The following is a 21,180-nucleotide window of genomic DNA, read 5'->3' on the forward strand; positions in this document are numbered from 1 at the left end:
GGGCGCACGCCGGGCAGGGCAGGGCAGGACCCGCGGGGGTGCGAGGCCGCCCCTCACGGCTGCGGGATCGCCCCCATGGCGCGGGGCGCGCCCCGTGTTTACTCCCGGACGGCGCCGGGGGCCGGGGGCGCGGATGCTCGCCGCTGATTGGCTGATCCTCCGCGGGCGCCGGGCGAGCCGCGCCTTGCTATTGGTCGGTCGGCGCCCCGCCCTCCGGCGTCTGCGTGCGCGCCATTAAGCGTGTCCCGCGCCGGCCGCCGTCTGCCGTCTCCCGGGGTGACGGGCTCGGTGCGGCGTCCCCGCGGCCGCGGAGCTCCCGGCGCGGCCCCGCCTGAGCCCTCGCCCAGCGCGGTGCCCGGAGCTGCCGCCGGTGCCCGCCGGCCGCTGCCGCTGCCGCCGTGGCGGGGCCGGGCCGCGGGCCGCGTGCAGCCCTTGCGCTGCGGGGCCTCGGCGGAGGCAGCGGTGAGCGGGGCGGGGAAGGGCCCGGGGGGCGGCGGGGCTCGGCAGCCTGAGGGCTGACTCTCCTGCCAGAGACGGGATTTTATAGAGAGCGTTGGGGTGTAAACTAAAAAAGTGCTTCCAGAGTTGGAGAGAAGAGCAAGTGACACAGGGGTTTTAGAGTCGCTGCTCTCCTGGAAATGGGAAAGGAAGGTTGGGAACGTGCTGGAAAGTGCAGATGATCCCTTGAACTGCTGGACTTGTACTAACATATTTTTACAGAAAATATGGTCTTAAAGCTGTTCCATACAAAGATTTGAGTGCTTCGGGCTTTCAGGATGACTCACTTGTTGCACATTATTTAGTTCTCAACTATAATTTTGGCAGGGAGGATGGTGTTCACTAATTTTTGCTGAATATGCAAACTTTGCTGCTCAGTCACCTGGTTTGCTGTTTGAAATACAACACAGTAAAATGCCCTTATAATTGACATTCAGACAAGGAACATTACAGCAGGAAGTTACATCATTAAATTGTGCGAGGAGGGACAGCTCTAAATGATTTGTTTAGCTGTGTTCCCAAGAATGTGAGAGCTTGATGTGGCTAAAATAAATTCTGTATTGCAAAAGCCTCTGCTGAAGTTGGTGTGCTAAATATACTCTGCTAAATGGTGTGCAGGCTTCACTGCTAAGTTTGACAGGCTTCTGGGCTTGTTGGTTTTATTTGACCTCAACAAGGTGACAGATGTAGCATCTGGAACAGGTTTGGGATGTTGTTGTAGGAGCCTATAAAATGCCTGCTATATTTCCATACATATTTCAGAGATCAAGTCTCTCCAAACTGGCATAGCAGAATGGGACTTGCCTCCCTACTGTAATATTTTCAGCAGTGTTGAATGTCCTTTCCTTCTAGTGGCTTATTTCTGAACACTTTTTATCTAATTTGCCAATTCCTGCCCACCCCCTTTTATGATTTTGTATTTAAACAAGATTCTTATGCTAGGGCATAGTTGCTGCCTGCTTTTCACTCTTAAATAAATTCTCTTCATCTCTGAATCCCATCTGAATCCTCTGGGCCATTTATAGGCTCAAGAGCAACTTTGTGACAGTTTGCAAAGATAGTCTGTATAAAGTTGGGTGGGGATGCTCAGCCACTGAGAATGTTGCATTTTTGTCATTTGACAAAATAACAATGGAACATTTTGTTCACTGAGCTGTTACATTTTGCTCTGTAGATATTTGTGTAGCTCTGTTCTCAAAGTGAGCTTTGTTCAGAATTGCTGGTGGGTTGAGGCACCACAACCCACTACATGAGGGCTTTATTATTATTATTTTTAATTATTTTGTATTCTTCAGAGCTTGATTTTAATACTAATAACAGTTGCAATTATCTTCCTCTTTTTGGGAACTTCTCTACACTTCATACACTTAGCTCTCCCATGTGGAAGCTATTCTCAGGTTCTGTGGATAATGGAATATCAATGTTTAAAGAGTATCTGTTGTCTGTGCTTTGGATGAAACCTGACCTGTTTCTGACACTGAATGACAGCAGATCCATGCAAAGGCATCCTTGAAAATGAGCTTCATAAGATCAGGAGGGATTCAGTTCCTCCCTCTATAAATTATCTAAGCCATCACGGTTTATTGTTATAACAGAATTGTTACAGTATTTCATTATTCACCTTTTGGCATATTATAAAATTACCTTAGTTTGAGATTAGTTATAATTTAAAATATGAAGGGAATTTTGAGATACAAGCTTTAGGAGACCTGCTATGGTAATTCTCAGAAAGAGGAATATTATATTCTTTCTGCTTAAAGAGAGGGAAGTGGGATTGTGGAATGATGGAAGTACTTGGTACTTCTATTTAATTTAGTGACAATTACTAGATATCATTGCCAGTTTCTCAAAATACTCACTAGAGAGCCACAGTTTCCTTGCTGTGGAATCTTTTTGTGCAAAAGAAATTGACAGTTAAATGAATACACTTAGCAGGTAGGGATGTTCTTTGTTTGCTTTTAATGCATTATCCTGTTATGTTCTTGTAAGTCTTACTCATGCTTGAAATTGGTCTTTATTCCCTGTCAGTCAGCAGGGCTGTGGGAGGTGTTGCTGAGACAAGCACTGAAATTTTGTAGCTGGATGTGTCTTGCTTCTCTAACTTGCAAGTTTCCTTCTGTGCTGTGTCCTGGCTTTATGATTTGGGATAAGCAGTGTGTGGTGGCTGCCCAGATCTGTAAAAGGGGGATGGATGAAGTGTGAGAGATGGAAAAGGGAAAGGTAATGAGACTGAACACTGAACAGCCAGGCTGCTGCCTTCCTCATACAAAGTGCCTAACTATTTTTTTTCTTTTTTTTCTAGGAGTGACAATACAAGACTTTGGCTCTGAAGTCTCTCTGCCAGACTCCTTGGGTTGCTCTGGCCTGCCCACATTATTCCTGTAGCTTTGGTGGCTCTGGATGGCTGGTGAAGAGAGATGTTCAATCTAATGGCCAATTGCTGCAACTGGTTAAAAAGGTGGAGGGAACCTGTCAGGTAAACATGGGAAAGTATTTAACATTTCTCACCTTCCCAAACTGTGTTTCACCTGTGTTTAACTCATTGTTTCATACTGGATCATGTCCAGCCTCTCACCCACCAGCACCCCCAAGTTCTTTCTCCCCAGGGCTCTTGTGCATCTGCTCATCCCCCAGCCTGTTCTGATACCTGCCCCAGGTGCAGCACCTTGTTCTGGGTCTTACTAAACCTCCTGATGTCCCATGGGTCACTTCTTGAGCTTGTGCAGCTCCCTCTGGATGGCTTCCCATCCTTCAGGTGTGTCACCTCACCACTCAGCTGCAGACTTGCTGAGGATGCCCTCACCACCTTTTCCTTCTCATTTATGCAGATATCAAATAGCTTTGGTCCCAGTGGGACCTCTGAAGGGCACTGCTGGTCACTGATGTCCATTGGGACTCTGAGCTGTCACCACTGCCCTCTGTGGCTCTGACTGTACAAAATATTAACCTGTATACCAGTTTGCTAATGAATTGTGCATTCCTAGCACCACTGGTTTGCACATTTACAGTCTAGAAATAAAGGCATGGTAATTCACATATTTCCAGCATCTGGTGCTGTGTTCACAAGTGTTGTACACTGTGTGGTGGTGTCAAGACACACTGATTGAGACATAATTTTCTGATACAGGAAAAACTTTGAGGCAGAGAGATGGTAAAAATACAGGGGAATGGAACTGCAGTTACAGAAACTGTTAAGGGGATCATGACCACACCACATAAAATTTACAGTATAGTGAAATTAAATTGCAGCAGGCAAGTACCAGTTGAAAGCAGAATCATTGTCTCATGTGAAACTTAGACCATGATATGAGACTTTTCATTTCATACCTTGTTTTGCTATTCTGTCTAATCAGATGATTGGACATATTAAACACCAGACACACAATAGTAACAATGCCTTGGTATTTTATACTTTTTCTTTCTGTAATTTGGTGGTAAATTGACTGTGCATGTATTTAAAAAATAGATTAATTATATGTAACTAGAGGAAAAAAATTAAATATTTTTTTTTTCTTTTTTTCTCCTTATGGAGGAAGGTGACACTAATAATGGTGGGTCTTGATAATGCTGGGAAAACTGCTACAGTCCGAGGCATTCAAGGAGGTAAGTGATCAATTTATCAGCCAAATGATAAATTGCACTGAGAGTATCACTCCTAATTTCCAATCATTTAACTCTGAAAATATTGCTTCATCTCTTCATGTATCTCTCCCTTCCATATTGCTGAAAGAAAATGTTGGTGGTTGTACCATCCAAATATCACATAAATCACATCCTGATACAAACATTACAATGGACAATACAATCAGTGGAATTTTTTTCTTCTTTTCCTTGTGTGCATGTGCTGAAGTTGCTTTCAGGTGACCATTTGCATACAGCAGTAAACTTTATATGAAAATCAGTGTTGTAAGTAAGTATATATGAGTATATCTAAACAGAAAAGGTTTAAAAGAAGGACATTGGTGTGTATGACATTAAGGATGGTTCTCGTGTTACATTTTTTTATCATTATTTATAATCAGAAAATGGTGATAAATAAAATTGCCACTAAGAGACCACTCAGTATTGAAGGGTACTTTGCCCTGGCACATGCAAGCAGCATATATTTTGAGATAAAGCTTGTGCTTATCAAAACAAAAATTCTCTATTTTTTTTTCCTCCACTTGTGGGATTGTCTTTCTAAATAACTTTCATCTTGTGCAAGATGAACAAGAGTTTACTTAGTAGTGTTTTGGCAGACTTGGAGACTCCATCTCAAGTTTGTTTACTTGTGTTATGCAAGGTCACAGACTTGCTAAAGCACAAATAAAATCATGAGTATTCTCTCCTATTCCTCCATCCTTGCTCTGAGAACAGCAGTGTTTCATTGCTTAGCCTTCCATTCTATTTAAAAATCACTTTTACTGTCTTTGCCATCTGAATGCAACAGTTATTTTTTTAAAGTCCTATTTTTCAGGGGAAAAAATGAGATGAAGATGTGTATTTCTAAATGGAAACTCAAGGAAAAGAGTTCTGATTTCTTTGAGTGTTTCCTGGGGCTTAAATGTCCTGAATGCTCATCTTGGCTGTCTTAAGGGTAGGAGCAGAAGGCTGGTGGGGATTCAGTTTCTGCACTGCTCTTCAGAGCTCAGTGCTTTTAGCCAGGTTTTCATTTTTTTTTCCTCTCAACAAGCTGAATTTTACATGTTTCTCTTGCCTTGTGCTACCAGCTGCATAAAACAGAGATCCAATTATCTCAGCCCTGCAGGCACAGCTTAGTGGTGTGAGGCAAGTCCAGATTCTTTGCCCTCAGGAAAGGGATGCAGCAAGCAAAAATATTAAATAGAAATCTGTAATTTTTTTAGCATATTGCATGGCAAATTAGGAAAAAACCAGCAAACAAAAATACACAAACAAACAAGGGCTAAAACCTGGCTTTGAATGAAGGGAATAATAAAATAATTTATATCTCAGATGAACATAGTTTCAATCATTTCATCTCAGCCTTCTGTTTGAACTTCTGAAGCTGTTTTGGCAACCATGAAGGATAAAAAAAATAAATTTGGCAGAGCACAAGGATTCCCAGGTCATAATGCATTGCCTGGTTTGGGTGTTTTCCTTCCCAAAGTTGGATTATTACCATGGAAGTGAGAGTGGAAGTGAAAACACAGTACAGTCACCACCACTGCAGTGGAACTGTGGTGTGAAATACTCAAATCTGCCTCTTGGGCCTCTCTCTTTTTTCCCTCCTTCCCACTCTCTCAGTGCTCCTAAATCTAAATTAATGTAAAGTAACTAGTTGAGAGTCATTCATTTATAATTCCCTGAGGAGAAGAGAAATCCTCATGTAAGCAGAAATGTGGTCAGCAATATTTAACAGGGAGGTTTTGCTCCATGCTTTTAAAATGTAAGTTTTGCTACACAAATCCCACTGTAAAACCCTCTTTAAACTGAAGGATTTCTTCTTTGACAGAGTCTCCTGAAGATGTGGCTCCAACAGTTGGGTTTTCCAAAATTGATCTTAAACAGGGACGTTTTGAAGTCACCATCTTTGATTTAGGAGGTGGAAAAAGAATTCGGAATATCTGGAGGAATTATTATGCTGAGTCCTACGGTGTCATATTTGTGGTGGATTCCAGTGACATTGAAAGAATGGAAGAAACAAAAGAAGCCATGATAGAAGTCTTAAAAAACCCTAAGATATCAGGAAAACCTGTGTTAGTGTAAGTAATGTAATAAATGTTTTCTTAATAATCTAAAATTGGGTGTACTTAGACCTAAAGAAGTATTTATGTTGTAGCTAATACTGCTGTAACTTTGGCACTAACCAAGATTACAATTAGTTTTTTGGTTTTATGTTTTATTTAATCCTTCTCAGGGATATTTATTTCTCTCCTCTTTCATTAGCCATGGAAAAATAACAAGGTGGGATTTTTTTTTAATGCTTTAAAATTCTGATATTACTTGAAATGCTAGTTTTAAGCTTTACAAATTTGACATGGCAACACGATGTAAAAATATTGTTGCTACTTATTCCTACATCAATTAATTAAATGGGAAATGGTTGATTATATTCAGCAATAATATGATCTCTCAGCAATCAATGTCTTGTTCCCTTAACACAAGGTTCTGCTGATGCAAGATCAGCAAAATCTCTTTAAAGGAAATTTGCTTTAATTGTATTGGGCACGTGCATTTTATGTTTAATAGGGTTTGTAAAAATAATGGAAAGAATGTATTTCATGAAATTCCACACCAAAAATATTTGATAACAATAATATTTTGAAGTTAAAAAATAAACTCTGAAAGTTTAAAAGGGTTTATCTAGTCAATATCTATGTCTGCTGGGTAAAAGACCTCCATAATGCATGAATTGCACAACACTCCTGTGCTATGATAAAGAATCTGTACAGGTAAGAGTAGAAACCTCTAATTTTTAAGAAATAGTGATGCTCTGCTGGTTTGAAGCTGAGCCTGGCTAATTGTGTTGATTAAGTGGAGAGTAGTTCAGCAATGTAATGGTGTGTATGTTGAAAATAGATTAGATTTTACCTTTCCTTGCTCTGAATGTTACTGGCACAGGCAAGGAAATAAAGCACTTGAGTTTAATTCAAATGTGTTTTGAAAATGCAGTTGTGGCAGTGGAAAACTGTGCTGTGTTTTTTAATTAAATACAACTTATGGAGGGGGTTGGGTTGTATTTTAGTTTTGTTTGAAGGTTTATTTTATTTTATTTATTTGGTTTTTTTTTGGGGGGGTGGATTTGTTTGTTTGTTTTGTGGAAATCTCTATGCTTTAATCCTTTAATGGAGTTTGGGTGCCTGATTGGATCTGCAGAGAACTCACTCACTTCCCTGGATGTTGATGCTTCTTTTTGATCCTTATCAGTAGCTAATCAGAAGGCAGAGTGTATTTATTAATTGCTCTAATGGTGACTAAACCAATCTGTTAATGTTATTACTTTTTATTAGATTAAACTTCAAGCCTTTGATCAGAATTTGCTTTTGCAGTGTCCCAGTTCTGTGGAGAGATCCAGTAACTCTTTGGTTTATGATCCCTGTGTGAACCTGCCTCTTGAGTTAAGAATTCTCTTCTGCATTGTCAGATTTACAAATTTTTGCTGAAAATTGGCCTATTTGAATGTTATAATAATTTAAATGTTCAGATTTTGTTCATAGATTTTTTGGTTTTGTTGGGTTTTTTAATGAGATACTTGCTATCTATGTAGCAATAAATTCCCTAATACCTTGCTACATTTTTAATTAATGCATTTTAATCTGCAGAATAGGCTGAATTGCACAATGAAGACATAAAATTGGTGCTAAATACTCTGTCTTACAGAAATGTAGGAATATGAGAAATCTGAATTGCTGCTCTCCCATATTGTTATTTATTGCTGCCCATGGAGGTCTCACAGAATCATTTTATGACAATTTTCCTCAAGTGTTGATAATATTGTCTTTTACTGTCTGTTGATATAAATTACCTAGAGATGTTAAACATGTCATTTGGGTTTTTTTTTACTCTTCAGTATTATCACCTAATTCATATTTACAGGTAAATTCTTCTGGAGAATCCTCAAGACTTATACAGATATACAAATTTAAATTTTTTCCACTTAGGATTATTTTTGTCCTTTATCAGAAGGGAGCACACAGACATCATATTATGCAGGCAAATGCTGGATTTGCTTGAGATTAGTTGTGTTTGTTTTGAGTCTTTGTTTTGGTTTTGGGTTTTTTTTGTAAGTTGACACGGAGTGTCTGCAAGAGAAAATGCAAGTCCATGTGTTGTGACTGATATTTTATACCAAGGAGATTTTTGGGCAGGTATTTTGTTAGGAGAAAGCTACTTTCTACCTGTTATTTTGGTGATAAGGGATTATAGCTATTAATGTTTCACTTTTCTTCATTGAGCACTTGCAGCTGGGCTTTAATTTGTTTGCTTTCCTGCATATCTATGTAATTCCTGAAAACACTGGAAAGTTATTTTTAGTGATTCCTGCAAAATTTCTGCTGCTGATCATTTTGAATGCTCAATATCAAATTTGGTGTAAACTGTAGTTCATAGTATTGTTTCATACTATTTATTTTAAGTTAATAGTACCCCCTATCAAAGAATAGGTTTCCAAAAGTCTTTCTCACTTTCCAGTTCTCCTTCAATACATTTTGTCTGTTTTGACTGTTTCTAACCAATTTACATCTGGAAATTACTTAGGCAACTGTTTTCCTAAGTATTAAAATGTGAATTTTGAAAACTTGAGTTTTATTCCACAATTGGAATACAGCTCTTGTTTATTGGCTAATTTTTACTTGGCCCTTGGAACATAAAGCTATTTTTCATATATGCAGTTAAGGGGAGAGTATTTAATGCAATAATTTCAGTGGTGTCATCATCTAAGTTTATTTTGTTGCTATTGTGTAAATAATATTTTTCACTTCAAGGCTGAGACCTTTGATTGTATTTTGATAGCAGTTTTAATCTGGGATGGCAGGAATCCAACTATTTCTAACTATCACAATGTGAAAATGACTTTGATAGTAGATTCTTTTTTTCCCACTACATGCACCTAAAAACATCCAGTTCACTTAGTGTTTTGCAGAATTGCAGTGCAGTTTCTTCTGCCTTCTCTGACTATTCAAATAAAATGGTATTGATTGTGTCTTTGCACAGCAAAAAGCAGTTCAGGGAATTTATTTCTGGTTTGCTGTTTGATTCTAGTGTGGAATTTTATATTTTTTTTTAGTTGCTTTTTGGAAATCACTTTTTTTGTGTCACTTACATTGCTATTGTCTGCTAAAGCTATTTCTCCCTCAGTTCCAAAAGGAGTTGGTTACATGAGGTTCCTTCCCATCTAAATCATTTTCTGGCTCTAGGTTATGGGGGAGGAGCAGGGGGTGTAAGGATGGAGTTCTATTTTTTATTCTGTTTTTTTTTTTTATTAGTTTTTGTGCTAGCAAAAGTGAGACTACAAATGTGACTGTGTATTTAGGTAGGGTAGGCAGCACTAAGAATGTGCCTTGTGAGTGTGTAATTAAGGATCATATTCCCCTATCCTGGTGGGGCTCTGCCTGAGGAGCTGAATAATATAAATTATTATGTGTCAGTTTATGAACTTTTCCTATAGAGGTAGTATTGAAACATTCCTGGTTAAGTTTTCTGATCTATTGTTTCTTTTGGGCATCCCATTCTGGATTGTTACCAATGGTGTCTGCTTCATGTGTGGATTTGTTTTGCAGAATTTCAGATTCCTGGGGGGAAAAATCATTTAGAATTTGAGCAAGTAAATATAAATGCTAAAAAACCACAAGGCAATTAAAATTACTTATTATTTCGTGAAATGTAAATAAAATATTTTTATAAATCCTGTCTTTGAGATTAACAGTATTTTCAATGCTTCCCAACAGCATAGGGAGTTTGTTGCCACACTGTTTCAGTTTGAAGAACCAAACTAAACTTGAGAACTTCTAAATTTTGAAGAAGTTTAGAAGAACCAAAAAGTGTGTCCTTTATCCTTTTATCCTGTAGGTTCACTCGTTTCTGTAAAAACCATAAAATTCTTCACTCTGTTTTGAACAATGCAATTTTTCCTGCGAGCTCTGCTGAAGGGCAAATGGGAGGAAAAGTGAAGCAGTTGGGGATCCCAGGAGCGTTTTCCAGGATCAGTTTGGTGGATGAACCATTGTATTTTAAGCACTTCATTTCTGGTGTCATCGGCAGCACGGACAGCACCAGCAGCAAATCACTTTGCAAGGGTTCCTTTTTTTATACCTGACTGCAAGCCCAAACTTTTCTGTAGCCACTTGAGTATATTCTTGAGTGTTGTTCATGTGGATTTCTATGTTGTTGATGGTTTCCCCTTGCTCCTCCACCAGAACTGAGATCTGCATAAAGAGTTCTTTCACGTCTCTGACCTGGCTCTCCAGATCGACCAGTTCTTTGTGCCTCTGCTCCATCTCCGACAGCTGAGCTTTAGTGATCTTAGCTTCGGTGAGCAGATTCTCATTGAACACCTCCCACTTGCCCTGCTGGAGCATGTCGCTGACCTCCTGCTCGGAGAGCTCTTTGCCGGTCACCTGGAGCTGGCGCTGGATGAAGGCGCGGCACCGGAGCTGCCGCTGCGCCACGGCGGCGCCGTAGGCCAGCAGCGCGCGCCGGTAGCGCTGCGCCAGGGCCGCGCGCTGCGCCGCCAGGATGCGCGCGCAGGCGCAGGCGCGGCCCGCGCGCTGCCCGCGCTCGGCGCGCCTCAGCTGCTCCAGGCCGCGGCGCACGTGCTCCGCCCGCGCGCGGATCGCCGCGGCCGCGCCGCACTCCCTCTTGAGGAGGCTGAGCCGCCGCATCGACGACACCAGGCTTCGCTGCTGCTGGCTGAATTTGTTGACTTCTTCCTCCAGGTGGTTAATTTCGTTCTGGAGCTTTTGGATTTCCTGCAAGTGCCTTTCGATAATGGGCTCCTTTTCATAAATAATGGCCTGCTGTTGGAACTCCTCCTGCTCCTCTTCTTGTACGGTTGCGCCGTTGTTTTCCCCGGCTATCTGCAGTTCCTTAACCCTCAGTTTAAACTCTTGCAGACGATCTCTCATGGTTTTTGTGGTCAGGATTCTTTTTGTTCTTGTTTTCTTTCCTCCCTCTTGCGACACAGGAAGTTAATTCCAATATCTTTTTTGTTCCGTTTGTTTTGTTGCGCTGTAATCAAAATGTAACAAAAATGTTAGTGATTATCCAAGGCTACTTTTCATATATATATATATATATATATATATTAGAGTTACTTCCCTCCGCACCAAAGTAAAAGTAGCAATGAGTTGGAAATGGGGGGATATTCTGAACAAATTGTGATTTTAGCCCAAGGGCATTTTTGTGGTATATTTGTGCTGCAACACACAGAACTTAGAGCAGAGAAATGTGGACAGGACTTGGGAAGGAATAGAGGAGTAACTGAAATTATTTTGTTATTATTCTTTACTTGGTGAAAGCTAGTCAACTTATAAATCTGTTTGGAAATAGACATGAGTGTGGCTGAATTTTCAGCAGGAAATATTTCAGTTTTTGAGACTGAGACCGACTTTGTAATGAATCAGAGTTCTGGCCTGAATTTCTCCATTTTCCTTGCCTTTCCTTGCCTGGGAAGTTAGATAGTAAATGAAGCAGTTAGCTACAACAAATGGAACAACAGGACCTCATCATTTAAGAACCCTAATAATTTAGCATGAAAATAAATTAATTTTTTATGTTCGAGTTTCTGTGGAGTTGAATCCATATCACTAATATTGCAGCATGAAAATTTTTAAGCCTTTTTAAAAATTACTTTTATCTACTCTTACACTTTCATTTACATTCTTCATAAAATTGATGCAAATGTGCCTAGTGAACCACAGGGGGCTACAATTCAGTGCTATTTCTTATTTAACAGAAAGCAGATACAGTTTTGTTTTGTTCCCTAGCTGTTGTGCAAGCTTTACTGGAGAGATAATTAAGAGCAAGATATTTTCTAAAACACACCCAATGGAAACTAAGTTCAACTATTTTTAATCATAGGGAGGAAAGTGTTTTTCTCAAACTCTACATAAATTATTTCCTTGGACTGTGATCAAGAATGGAAAATTTCAGTAAGAAGTAACATGTTCAGGACCAGAAGATTATGGGATTTTTTTACTCAGGGTCTTCTGGTTCCATCAGATGTGTGTCTTTCAAAGGGCTGTTCAAGCATAAAGGTTAAACAGCACTTTGGTATCTTTTAGCTGTTTCTGAGCTTTTAGGGCTGTTCTTTGAAATAGTAGCACTAAATTGGTGCAACTCTTATTAAACCCTGATTCTGCAGATGTAGGATTTCTTAATAGTATCCAAAAGATGCATTTTTAGAAAGTGCAAAGGGTCATCCAGTAACCTGTCAATATGCAAATGGTTTTCTTGTATTTCAACAGTTCCAAATGATATTGCTGTAGTATCTCTGCTCCCCTACACATATTTAATGTCTCTAAATAGTTTTTTGTATAAGACATTGAATTAAGCAATATGGACACGTCTTCACAGACTTAAATCTGGCTTTCTGCAGGAGGATTAGCTGAAAAACAAAACTTGAAATGCTTCTGAGGTCAGTCATGAGAAAGAATGTTGATATTCTACCCTAGTGTGGATTTTCCTTACTGTTTTTTTTTCTCACCTTAATGTCTTAATATTTGAATTTAGTGCTTGTTGATTCACATCAAGAGAATCCCAAAAGCCTGGCAATCATTAGAAGTTACACTAATGTGCTGAGGTTTGTGATCAGACAAGAGTGCAAGTTATTTATTGGTGAATTGTTATTCTGGGGTGGGGAAGATGCAAAATATATTCATTTCCTGTGACAGTAATGCCTCTCCATTGCTGAACTTTCCAGTGGATGCCCCTTTGGCAGAAGTCAGGCAGTTTCTCCCAGATAACATTCTTCAGGAATGTTCCAGAGCTGCTTGGCACCACCAACAGGCAAAGTTCAGCCTGGGGCATGTGAAAGGACCCAGAGCTGCTCCCTGAAGTGACCTGAAAATCTGTTCTAGTCCAGCCTCACACATCTGCTGACCCATGTTAATTCAGCAGGGCTGGGCAAACCTGGGATTAAAAGCAGCTTCTAAGGGCACCATTAGTGCTTATTCTATGAGGTGACAGGAATTTCTTGTGTCTAAGAGAATTGGGGCATTGCTCTTGAAATAGCTGTGTTCCTTGGGGCTGGAGGGAGGAAACTCACAAAACTGCAAATATTGCTAAATATCAAAGGAGTGAGCTGAAAATACTGGAGATTTTTTTTTTTTTTCCTTGTGTCAAAATCAGTCTCACAAAAGACTGGAATGTAAGCAATTGCATCTTAGTTTCTATCTTCTCTGCTGTCAGGCCTGCCTTCAAAGCCTGCCACTGAACAGGCTTGCCAATAATTGTGCTTGATTACACTGGCAATTGGAACACATGCTGGTTTCAAAGAAATGAGGATGTCTTCATGACAGAGATAACCTTGGGAATTGTTGGCTTGGCTTCTTAAGTGTTCCACAACATGCTCTGTTCATTTACTGAGTCCTTGTTTTGTCCTACGTGTTTGTGTACAGGGGCACATCCTGTTTTTCTTTTCATTGAGATGAAAGCACTTCACTTTCTTTAAAGTTTTTGTCAGTAAAAGGAGAATATGCCCATTCTTGAGAGTGAAATAAAGGGAATATGTGGAGTGAAAGCACTGCAGTGACTTAGTGTGAGCCCTACATTCACTGCCCATTGCAGTGTTATCATCATGCAAACCCATTGGTCATTGTTTGTTCTTCTTGAAGCATCCTCATATGTAGCTATATATAATTACAAATAGTTGACAGGTTCAGAAATGCAATTTTCACATCCTTGTCAAATATATTTTAAAGAGTATTGCAAGAGTCTTTACCTTCTGATAACTTGTGTTGCTCCTTAGGAAAGGTGATAAAGTATGTCCAGAATTCAAAGATAATGAGTTTGACAGATTTTTTTTTATATTACCTTCTCCATTTAAAATAAAAAATAGGCCAGTTGGAAGGTCCACTTGCTTAATTGCAAAGCAACCACATAGAATATTCTTCTACCAGTCTGATAAATTTATCAGTAGACCCAGGAAATATGGAGCCTACATCCAAAAATAAGATTTGGGCTACATTAAGTTAAAAGACATAATTGGATATGTGAAATGTTAATTGTATGTAACTCTTTTGTTTTGGTTATAATTTGGTTTAATGACTTCTTATTTGGTTTTGCTGGATTGTTTTATTTCATGTGTTGCCAAGAAACCCACCTAACTTTTTTTTTGAGCACAATGGCAATGAGTAAATTTTGAAGCTCTACTCTGGAGCTTGATTACTGCTTAAGTGTCTTAAGTTAGCAACAAAAAGTTAGTGAGAGACACATGCTATTGAAATGGATATAGTTTAAAATCTTTACAGTAGTCTTTGGGGACAGCTGGTGTTCTGAGTTGAAATTCAGTTTGTGTTCTCTCATGTTCTCAAAAGGAAAGAAGGAATTTGTTTGGTGGTGGTTTGAAATCTTGCCCAGTTACTCGAAGATCTACCCGAAGTAACTAAAGTAGAATATCTTGCTTTAAGTTAGATTTATTTTCCCCTTTTTTTAAAAAGTTTCCTTTAACTTAAATAGCTTGTAAACAAACCTGCTTAAAACCAAGGATTATGAGACACAGAGTGGTTGGATGAAAATATCTTCTTAAGCATCTCTGTAGTAAATAAGTTCTTGGAAAAACATACTCAAAAATAGTTGTAAGTTCCAGTTTCTGTTTGTGGGAGGTGTGGGTGTGGTTCAACAAGAAAATACCAAAGGCAGGGAGCTTGCTCTACCTAAAAATCTGCCACAGATGAGATGATAGTGCAAAATCAATAACAGTTTCAGCAAAGGGAATGATCACAACTTCTCTCTGGGCAGTCTGTGCCAGAGCCTCACCACCCTCACAGTAAAAAATTTCTTCTTAATATGTGATCTAAATCTTTCACATTTAAAACACTTCAGCCTTGTCCTATCACCGTGTAAAAACTGCCACAACACTTCCCAAGGAAACCCAAATTAGCAGTATGTACAAGAATAGAAATGCTGCATTTGAAGCAAGGTAGCTTGGGAATACTCTTAATTAGTGTGAAGTGGATTGTGGGAGGTGGAGAAGTGTGGATATTGAGTAAAATCAAGAAATGTAAATGTAGTAAAGCAGATCTGAGTATTTAAAGAATTCATAAGGTGAATTTTTTTGCACTGACATGAATCCCAGGGAGGGTGATGGACACTGCACCTCACTGACAAAACAATCATCTCACTCTGCAAGTCACTTAGTCTGCAGCTAATTCTCTGTAATTGGAAAGAACTTCATGTTTTGGTGGTGATTATTTCACCTGTTTAACCAGAGATTTGCTGTCAGTAGTGCTCTTTAAGAGGTCACAAAAGCTTAGAAATAAATACTAGAAATAAAGTCATGATCTCCTCTGCCTAAAAATTGTATCATTAAGGTCCAAATATTGATATATTTTAAAACTATTTAAAAATTAAATAGGAGCAAGATGAAGGGCTGCAGCAGGATAGAGTACAGGTGGAATTGTTTCCATTTAATAGGATATATAGCTTGAAGTAACACTTAACAGCTTTGTGTTGCTCTAAGTGGTGTGAGAGATTTGTCTTCCTGACAGTAGAACTGCAGCCTCAGAATGTGTGCTGTGCACCATTCCCACCTGCTTTACATTCCCATTTCATCTCTGGCAGACCACAGAGCTGCCTATCACAGCTGGGAACTCACCTGCAACAAATGTAAGGCAGGTTTTTTGGAAAAAAAAAGAAAAAAAAAAAATACAGGCAATTTGACTGTACTTAGTTTGCCTAGGGTTTTATATATCAAGGTGAAATAGAATATAAGAAAGCAATTCACTTTGTTGTTTTTTTTTAATCTTGTCCAGAAATATATTGCTATATCATTTATTGCCATTTGTTTTGGAGTTACACATCTGGAAGCTGAACATAACTTGATTTTCAGTGAGCTCAGACATTGTTGGCTGCAGCCTGTTTGACCAAGAGGTGGGATTGAACTGATAACAGAGCAGAGTGTGTCAAGAAATGTTTTCATTAAATAGGAATATGATTCAGACCTGTGGTGAGAAAGAGGTCACTTAAGAAAATGAAACTAATTATAATTGCTGGTGTTCTTGTGACCAGTTCAAAAGCTACTATGAGAATGAAATTGCCTAGAGAAACTGTAAACAGGAGTTTAGACTCTTAGTTATAACTGTTCTCTTATTTAAATGAGACCTGGAGGAACTGTCCTGGGAAAATGTTGACTTCTAGAAATATCTCCTACATCTCCCTGAAGTTGCATGAAAGCAGGCCAATAATCTTGTAGCACTTTATTTGCCTTTTTTTTTTTCATTATAATTTACCATAATATTCAAATTATTGTTTTGCATGAGAATTGAAGGCACAAATTGAAATAAGTCCCTTTATTTGAGCAAGAGCCACATGGCAACCATCAAAATTTACTGATAGGTTTGTCATTGTTGTCAGCAACCCAGAAGGAGCAGGGGCTTGAAATGCTAAAGAAGAATGTGCTTGAAGGTCTGTTAACACTTGCATTTGGAAGGCAATCTGCAAAAAATCACCTGCTAGAGCAGGCTCAGAACTTCATCAAGAGTGCCTTCCTTGGGCCTCTTGAAACTGTTGGTCTGTTCTCTTATTTGTTTGTTAAAAGTATGAAAAATTCTGTTTTCCATGACTTTCTCAAACAGCTCAAACTGCCAATAATTGAAAAAGAAGGAACAAGCAAAAATAACAAGGGACAAAGTAATATATTTTTGCCTGTGTGTGGGTCAGGAGTTTGACTTTCATGGATGTTAACATAAAGCATAAAGAGAATTTTTTTATGCTGCATCTGCTGAGGCCTCACTTCTCTGCAATAAAAGAACATCCTTCTGATGGCTAGCCACAGGATTGCCCAAGAAAAAGGTTAATGGATAAGAGATAAAAATTCTAAAGGGAAAAAGAGTAGAGCAGCATTTTTCAATAGAAGATTCACTGTAGAGTGAAGAATATGGCATTGTTCTTCCCTCTTGTTTAGACTGCTGTTAATTTCAAAGCTTCTGTCTTTGTTTTTCCCAGCTAATCCCATTCCTCAAACCTATGGCTCCTTTGCTCTTCATTCATTTTGGTAGACACATTGCATATCTGACCCAAAATTTTGGTGTTGTGATCACTGATTCTGAGTAAATATAACCCCAAAAGTTGCATATCTGAGACATTTTTTTCAGATTTTGTATTGCAAAGTAAACTTTTAATACTGCTTTGGTTCCTGCTGGGTTTTTTTCCCCCTCTTTGCTCAGTAATTCAGATTTTATAGACAGGTCAGGGAACTTCCATAGCATTCAGACTTTTTTCTCTGGCAGAAGTAGCTTCTAAGAAAAATATTGTCACTGAGCTGTTGATGCCAGTTGTGCCAATGCACACATAACACTCCCTTCCCACATTGTTTCTTGTGACTCTTAAAGTTGAAAAGCTCTCCAGTTGTTTAGAAAAATCCTACTTGATCTCAAAGCAGTAGGTGCCTACTTTCTCTTTATTTCTAGCATGAGCTATGTTTGTTACACTAAGACAATTCAAATATACTTTATGTGAAACTGAAATAAGCCAAGCATGATTTTATAGATGAAAGCTTCTTATTCAGCAAACTTTATATGATAAACTAACAGCTACTCTGCTTTCAAGTGTGTTTTGATATATACCTCCTACAGGTTTTTAAACATGAAAAATTGCTATATATAAAGTTCAACTGACTTGGAAAATTTAAATCAAAGTCTGTCTTTTAAGATAACTGATATATTTCTTAAAGGGTTTTTTTTTTTGCATAAAACTTTGCTCAAACCCTGGTGTTCCTATGCAAGAGCAGCAGAGCTGTGAGTCCATGTTCACCCACAGAAATACATAACTCTTTGCTGGGCAGACACATTATTTTTTTGTCTTGACACTAAGGCACATTTCCATTCTAAACCCCACTACAAAGCCTTTTTCTGATATTTGAAAATTTAGAAACATTAAGTAAGAGAAGAGTATTTACCTCTGAATCCTGTGCTGGTGGCTTTTACCCTTTACACAGAAACTCCTTCAATATAATCCCAAAACCATTTTCCAGAATATTCCCTGAGTAACGTGTCTTGAGTACCACTCCATGAAGCATTTCCTTCATTCTTCTTTCTTCTAACTCTTATATCATTATCCAAGTGTGATCATCCTCAGGAGTGGTAGAGTGAGAGAGAAACTGCCTTCTGCAACTGCAGGAGCCAGGCAAAGGGATTACTTTGTGCCTGGGGAATCTGGTTGTGCCTGTTTAAAGCCAGCCCTGCTGGGAGGTGGATCCAGCTGCAGTGCCCAGAGCAGGAAATGCCTTGGAGCAGCTCCCCTTAGGAGCTGCAAGTGCAGCAGTGCCTGCCTTGGAAACACAAGTGCAAGGGCAGGCTTGGCTTTCTTCTGAGCAAAAGCATGGAGGGAAAAAGGAATTATTGAGGGTACAGGGATCTGTTCATGGGGGAGGAAAAGCCCCTGCAGGATAATGCATTTTACTACAGTATCTTAAAAATACTTTGAACTCCGTTCCCCTGAAGTGTGCAGGGGAAGCAGCAGTTGATGGACCTGAGCAAAACCACTTGAGTTCCTGGGGAGATCAGGCAGACACAGCTGCTTGGATTGCTGCTTTTCCAGGTACAGCACCTCAGCCATATTTTTGGAACACAGTATTGCTGCAGAGAAAGTGGAAGCTAATTGACCAGAAAGACAAATATGACACCTTTCAAGGTGGTAGAGGTTAAAAATCAGCAGTTACTGCGAGCTGTGGGATGTTAGTGTCAAACTGCCACTGAGCTATGCAGCTTACCAGCATTTCATTCTGCTTCAGCTGTGCTTTGTAGGCTGTGCAGAGCAAGAACAGTGGAAATAGTGCAGTTATTTAATCTTCAGGTGAGAGAGGAATAGGCTGTGGCAACAAACAGTGCTCAGAAATACTTCCTTCAATTAGATCTGGATGAATTGAGAGCCCTGGTGAGGAATGCTTTTTGAGACTAAGAGGCAGCACAGTATTTTCAGACACTAACAAAACAGGGTATGTGGAAGAGAAAAAAAAAAAAAAAAAAAAAGAGGTAATTGTTTCCAAGTCTTTTAATTATTTTATTGCATTGCATCTCAGTTTTCCCCTGGTTTAGCTTTGGTTTCATAGCTAAATACTGAGAGGACAAGTCTTGTTCTAGAAGGATGTGGTGAAAAGAAGCAGTGCCAGAATATTATAAACATATTGAAAATATCACAGGTTCTGTATATGCATTGAGCAGCACTAAATCATACAAAGCACTGTAGAAATTCTCTGTTTAAGAAGTGAGAATTCATTATCAAGGAAGGGCAGGGTAAAGAATTTATGTTCTTTCCAACTCCACAGGCCAAGCCAGCAAAGTTTTGATTATCAGTAGGACATAAGGATTTTTATCCCCAGGATGATGGTAAATAAATGAATGGTTTGGACTACAAATAGTTAAAAATGATGAAGATTGAGAGAGAGTGGACATTTGAGAAGCTGCTTTTCTAAGGTGTTCATAAACAAATTCTTCTTGAAAAGGAAGATGAAAGATTAGATAATGAATCCCAGTCATGAGGGTGATGGTGACAAGCAATGTGGGGGTTTGGGCTGTTGATGCAACACAGCTGTTTTTCTGATGTTTTTAATGCTTAAAAATATCTTGGGAGTAAAATAATTAAAAACTGCAGCTCTCATACTGGGATTCTGGAGAATATGGAAGAATAAGGTCTGAGATCAAAATCAAGTGCTGACAATTCCAGCAAGGAATTGACATAAATTCAAAGTACAGGTTTTGGCCTAAGTTCCCTAAAATCCATTTAAGTTAATGATAATGACTTGAGATTTCAGAAGGAAGACTGTCATGTCTGGTTCCAAAACCTTCTGCCATTGAAGCCAAATATTTATCTTCTTATGCTGAAAATTGAGTCAGAGTTCTCATGGCATTGAAATGTTGCTAAATTTCAGAGGAACATTATTTTAGTGGAATTCCTTTATTAGAGAGAAGCAAGTACAAACTTCATATTTTCTGATGCTGTGCAGCATTTGGCTTGGACTATTAATGTTTTAGAAAGTGCAAAGTCCTAAATGAATGTCTGTTTTCTAAAGCTCTGTTTCCTGCCATATATGTGACAAGACAACAGTCTTCATCTTACAGAATACTTATTTTGTGAGCTATGTGGCTTTTGTTTTTTTGGGGTTTTTTTTGTTTGCCTTTTTTTTTTTTTCTTTTTTTTACTTTCCTCTGTTTAATCAAATATGTTTTTTAGAGCAATTCATGCAAGTAATTCCTTTTTACTATAAGGTCAAAACATTGTTTGGCATCAGAGAGAAATGCTGGGTAGCAGACAGAGCTGAGTGATCCTGAAGCACTTTTAAACAGGGAAATGATCACAGTTTGGGAAATTGTGAAACTGTAAATTTCCTTCCAGAGACTCCCAACAGATGGTCCTGTGTTACTTGAGATGTCAAGCAGGATGGTCTTTTATATCCATTTTCTTAACTGTAAATATGATTGTTTTCTCTAGAAATAATATGAAATTATTACTAAGCACCTTAGTGATTGTCTAACATTAGTATCTGATGAAAATGCTGCATAGAGTAACGTGCTTATTAAGTAAAATAATTAAAGCTGAAACAAAGAATTTTATCTTTTCTTTCTCAGTCTTTCCCTTCTTCCTAGTTTTGTCACAAACTCAGCTTTTGGAGATGTGAGAATCTCTTGTTGATGCTGAGTGTTTCTTTTGATTTTCCCTCCAGGCTGGCAAATAAGCAGGACAGAGAAGGAGCTCTGTCAGAAGCAGATGTAATAGAGTCCTTATCTCTGGAAAGGCTGGTTAATGAACACAAGTGTCTCTGTCAAATTGTAAGTAAATTTTAAGATGCTGTATTTTCTCATATCTGTGTAGAGCTTCTATTAAGGTAGAATATTGTGCTACATGGCATAAAAACTGAAAGTTAGATGTAATATTCACTGTCCTGTTAAGAAAAAACCTAGCAGGAATTCATTGTGGAAGGGAGCCAAAACCAGAAATCTTTATGAAAGCTACTTAATATTGGTCAATGTTTCAGTTCATGTATCCAAATTAATTGTCCCTGAAGTTTTCTTTAAGCTTTTGTTTTAA

General features: G+C 38.8%; 2 protein-coding genes across 6 annotated transcripts in view; one reads left to right on the plus strand and one right to left on the minus strand.

The window, feature by feature from the left end:
- The first annotated feature begins 400 nt into the window (after positions 1-400).
- The window catches only part of ARL13B (ARF like GTPase 13B), a 31,144-nt gene continuing 10,364 nt past the window's right edge, over positions 401-21,180 (plus strand). For 4 of the 5 annotated variants that reach the window (XM_079315690.1, XM_079315689.1, XM_079315693.1 and 1 more), the window contains exons 1-5: positions 401-462; positions 2,801-2,974; positions 4,031-4,101; positions 5,951-6,200; positions 20,816-20,921. In XM_079315690.1, coding sequence (XP_079171816.1) covers positions 2,916-2,974; positions 4,031-4,101; positions 5,951-6,200; positions 20,816-20,921 — 486 coding nt within the window. In that variant the 5' untranslated portion in view covers positions 401-462; positions 2,801-2,915. Of the gene's footprint in view, positions 463-2,800; positions 2,975-4,030; positions 4,102-5,950; positions 6,201-20,815; positions 20,922-21,180 lie in introns of those variants that run through there. The other variant, XM_079315692.1, reaches the window with a different exon arrangement.
- STX19 (syntaxin 19) lies at positions 9,304-18,099 on the minus strand. Its single transcript, XM_079300615.1, has 2 exons — positions 18,053-18,099; positions 9,304-11,163 (listed from the first exon to the last, which is right to left on the minus strand). Exon 2 carries the CDS (start codon positions 11,058-11,060, stop codon positions 10,188-10,190), a length of 873 nt encoding a protein of 290 aa, XP_079156741.1. The 5' UTR covers positions 11,061-11,163; positions 18,053-18,099; the 3' UTR covers positions 9,304-10,187.

Source organism: Erithacus rubecula (assembly GCF_903797595.1).
Source record: "Erithacus rubecula genome assembly, chromosome: 1".
Classification (NCBI taxonomy): Eukaryota; Metazoa; Chordata; class Aves; order Passeriformes; family Muscicapidae; genus Erithacus; species Erithacus rubecula.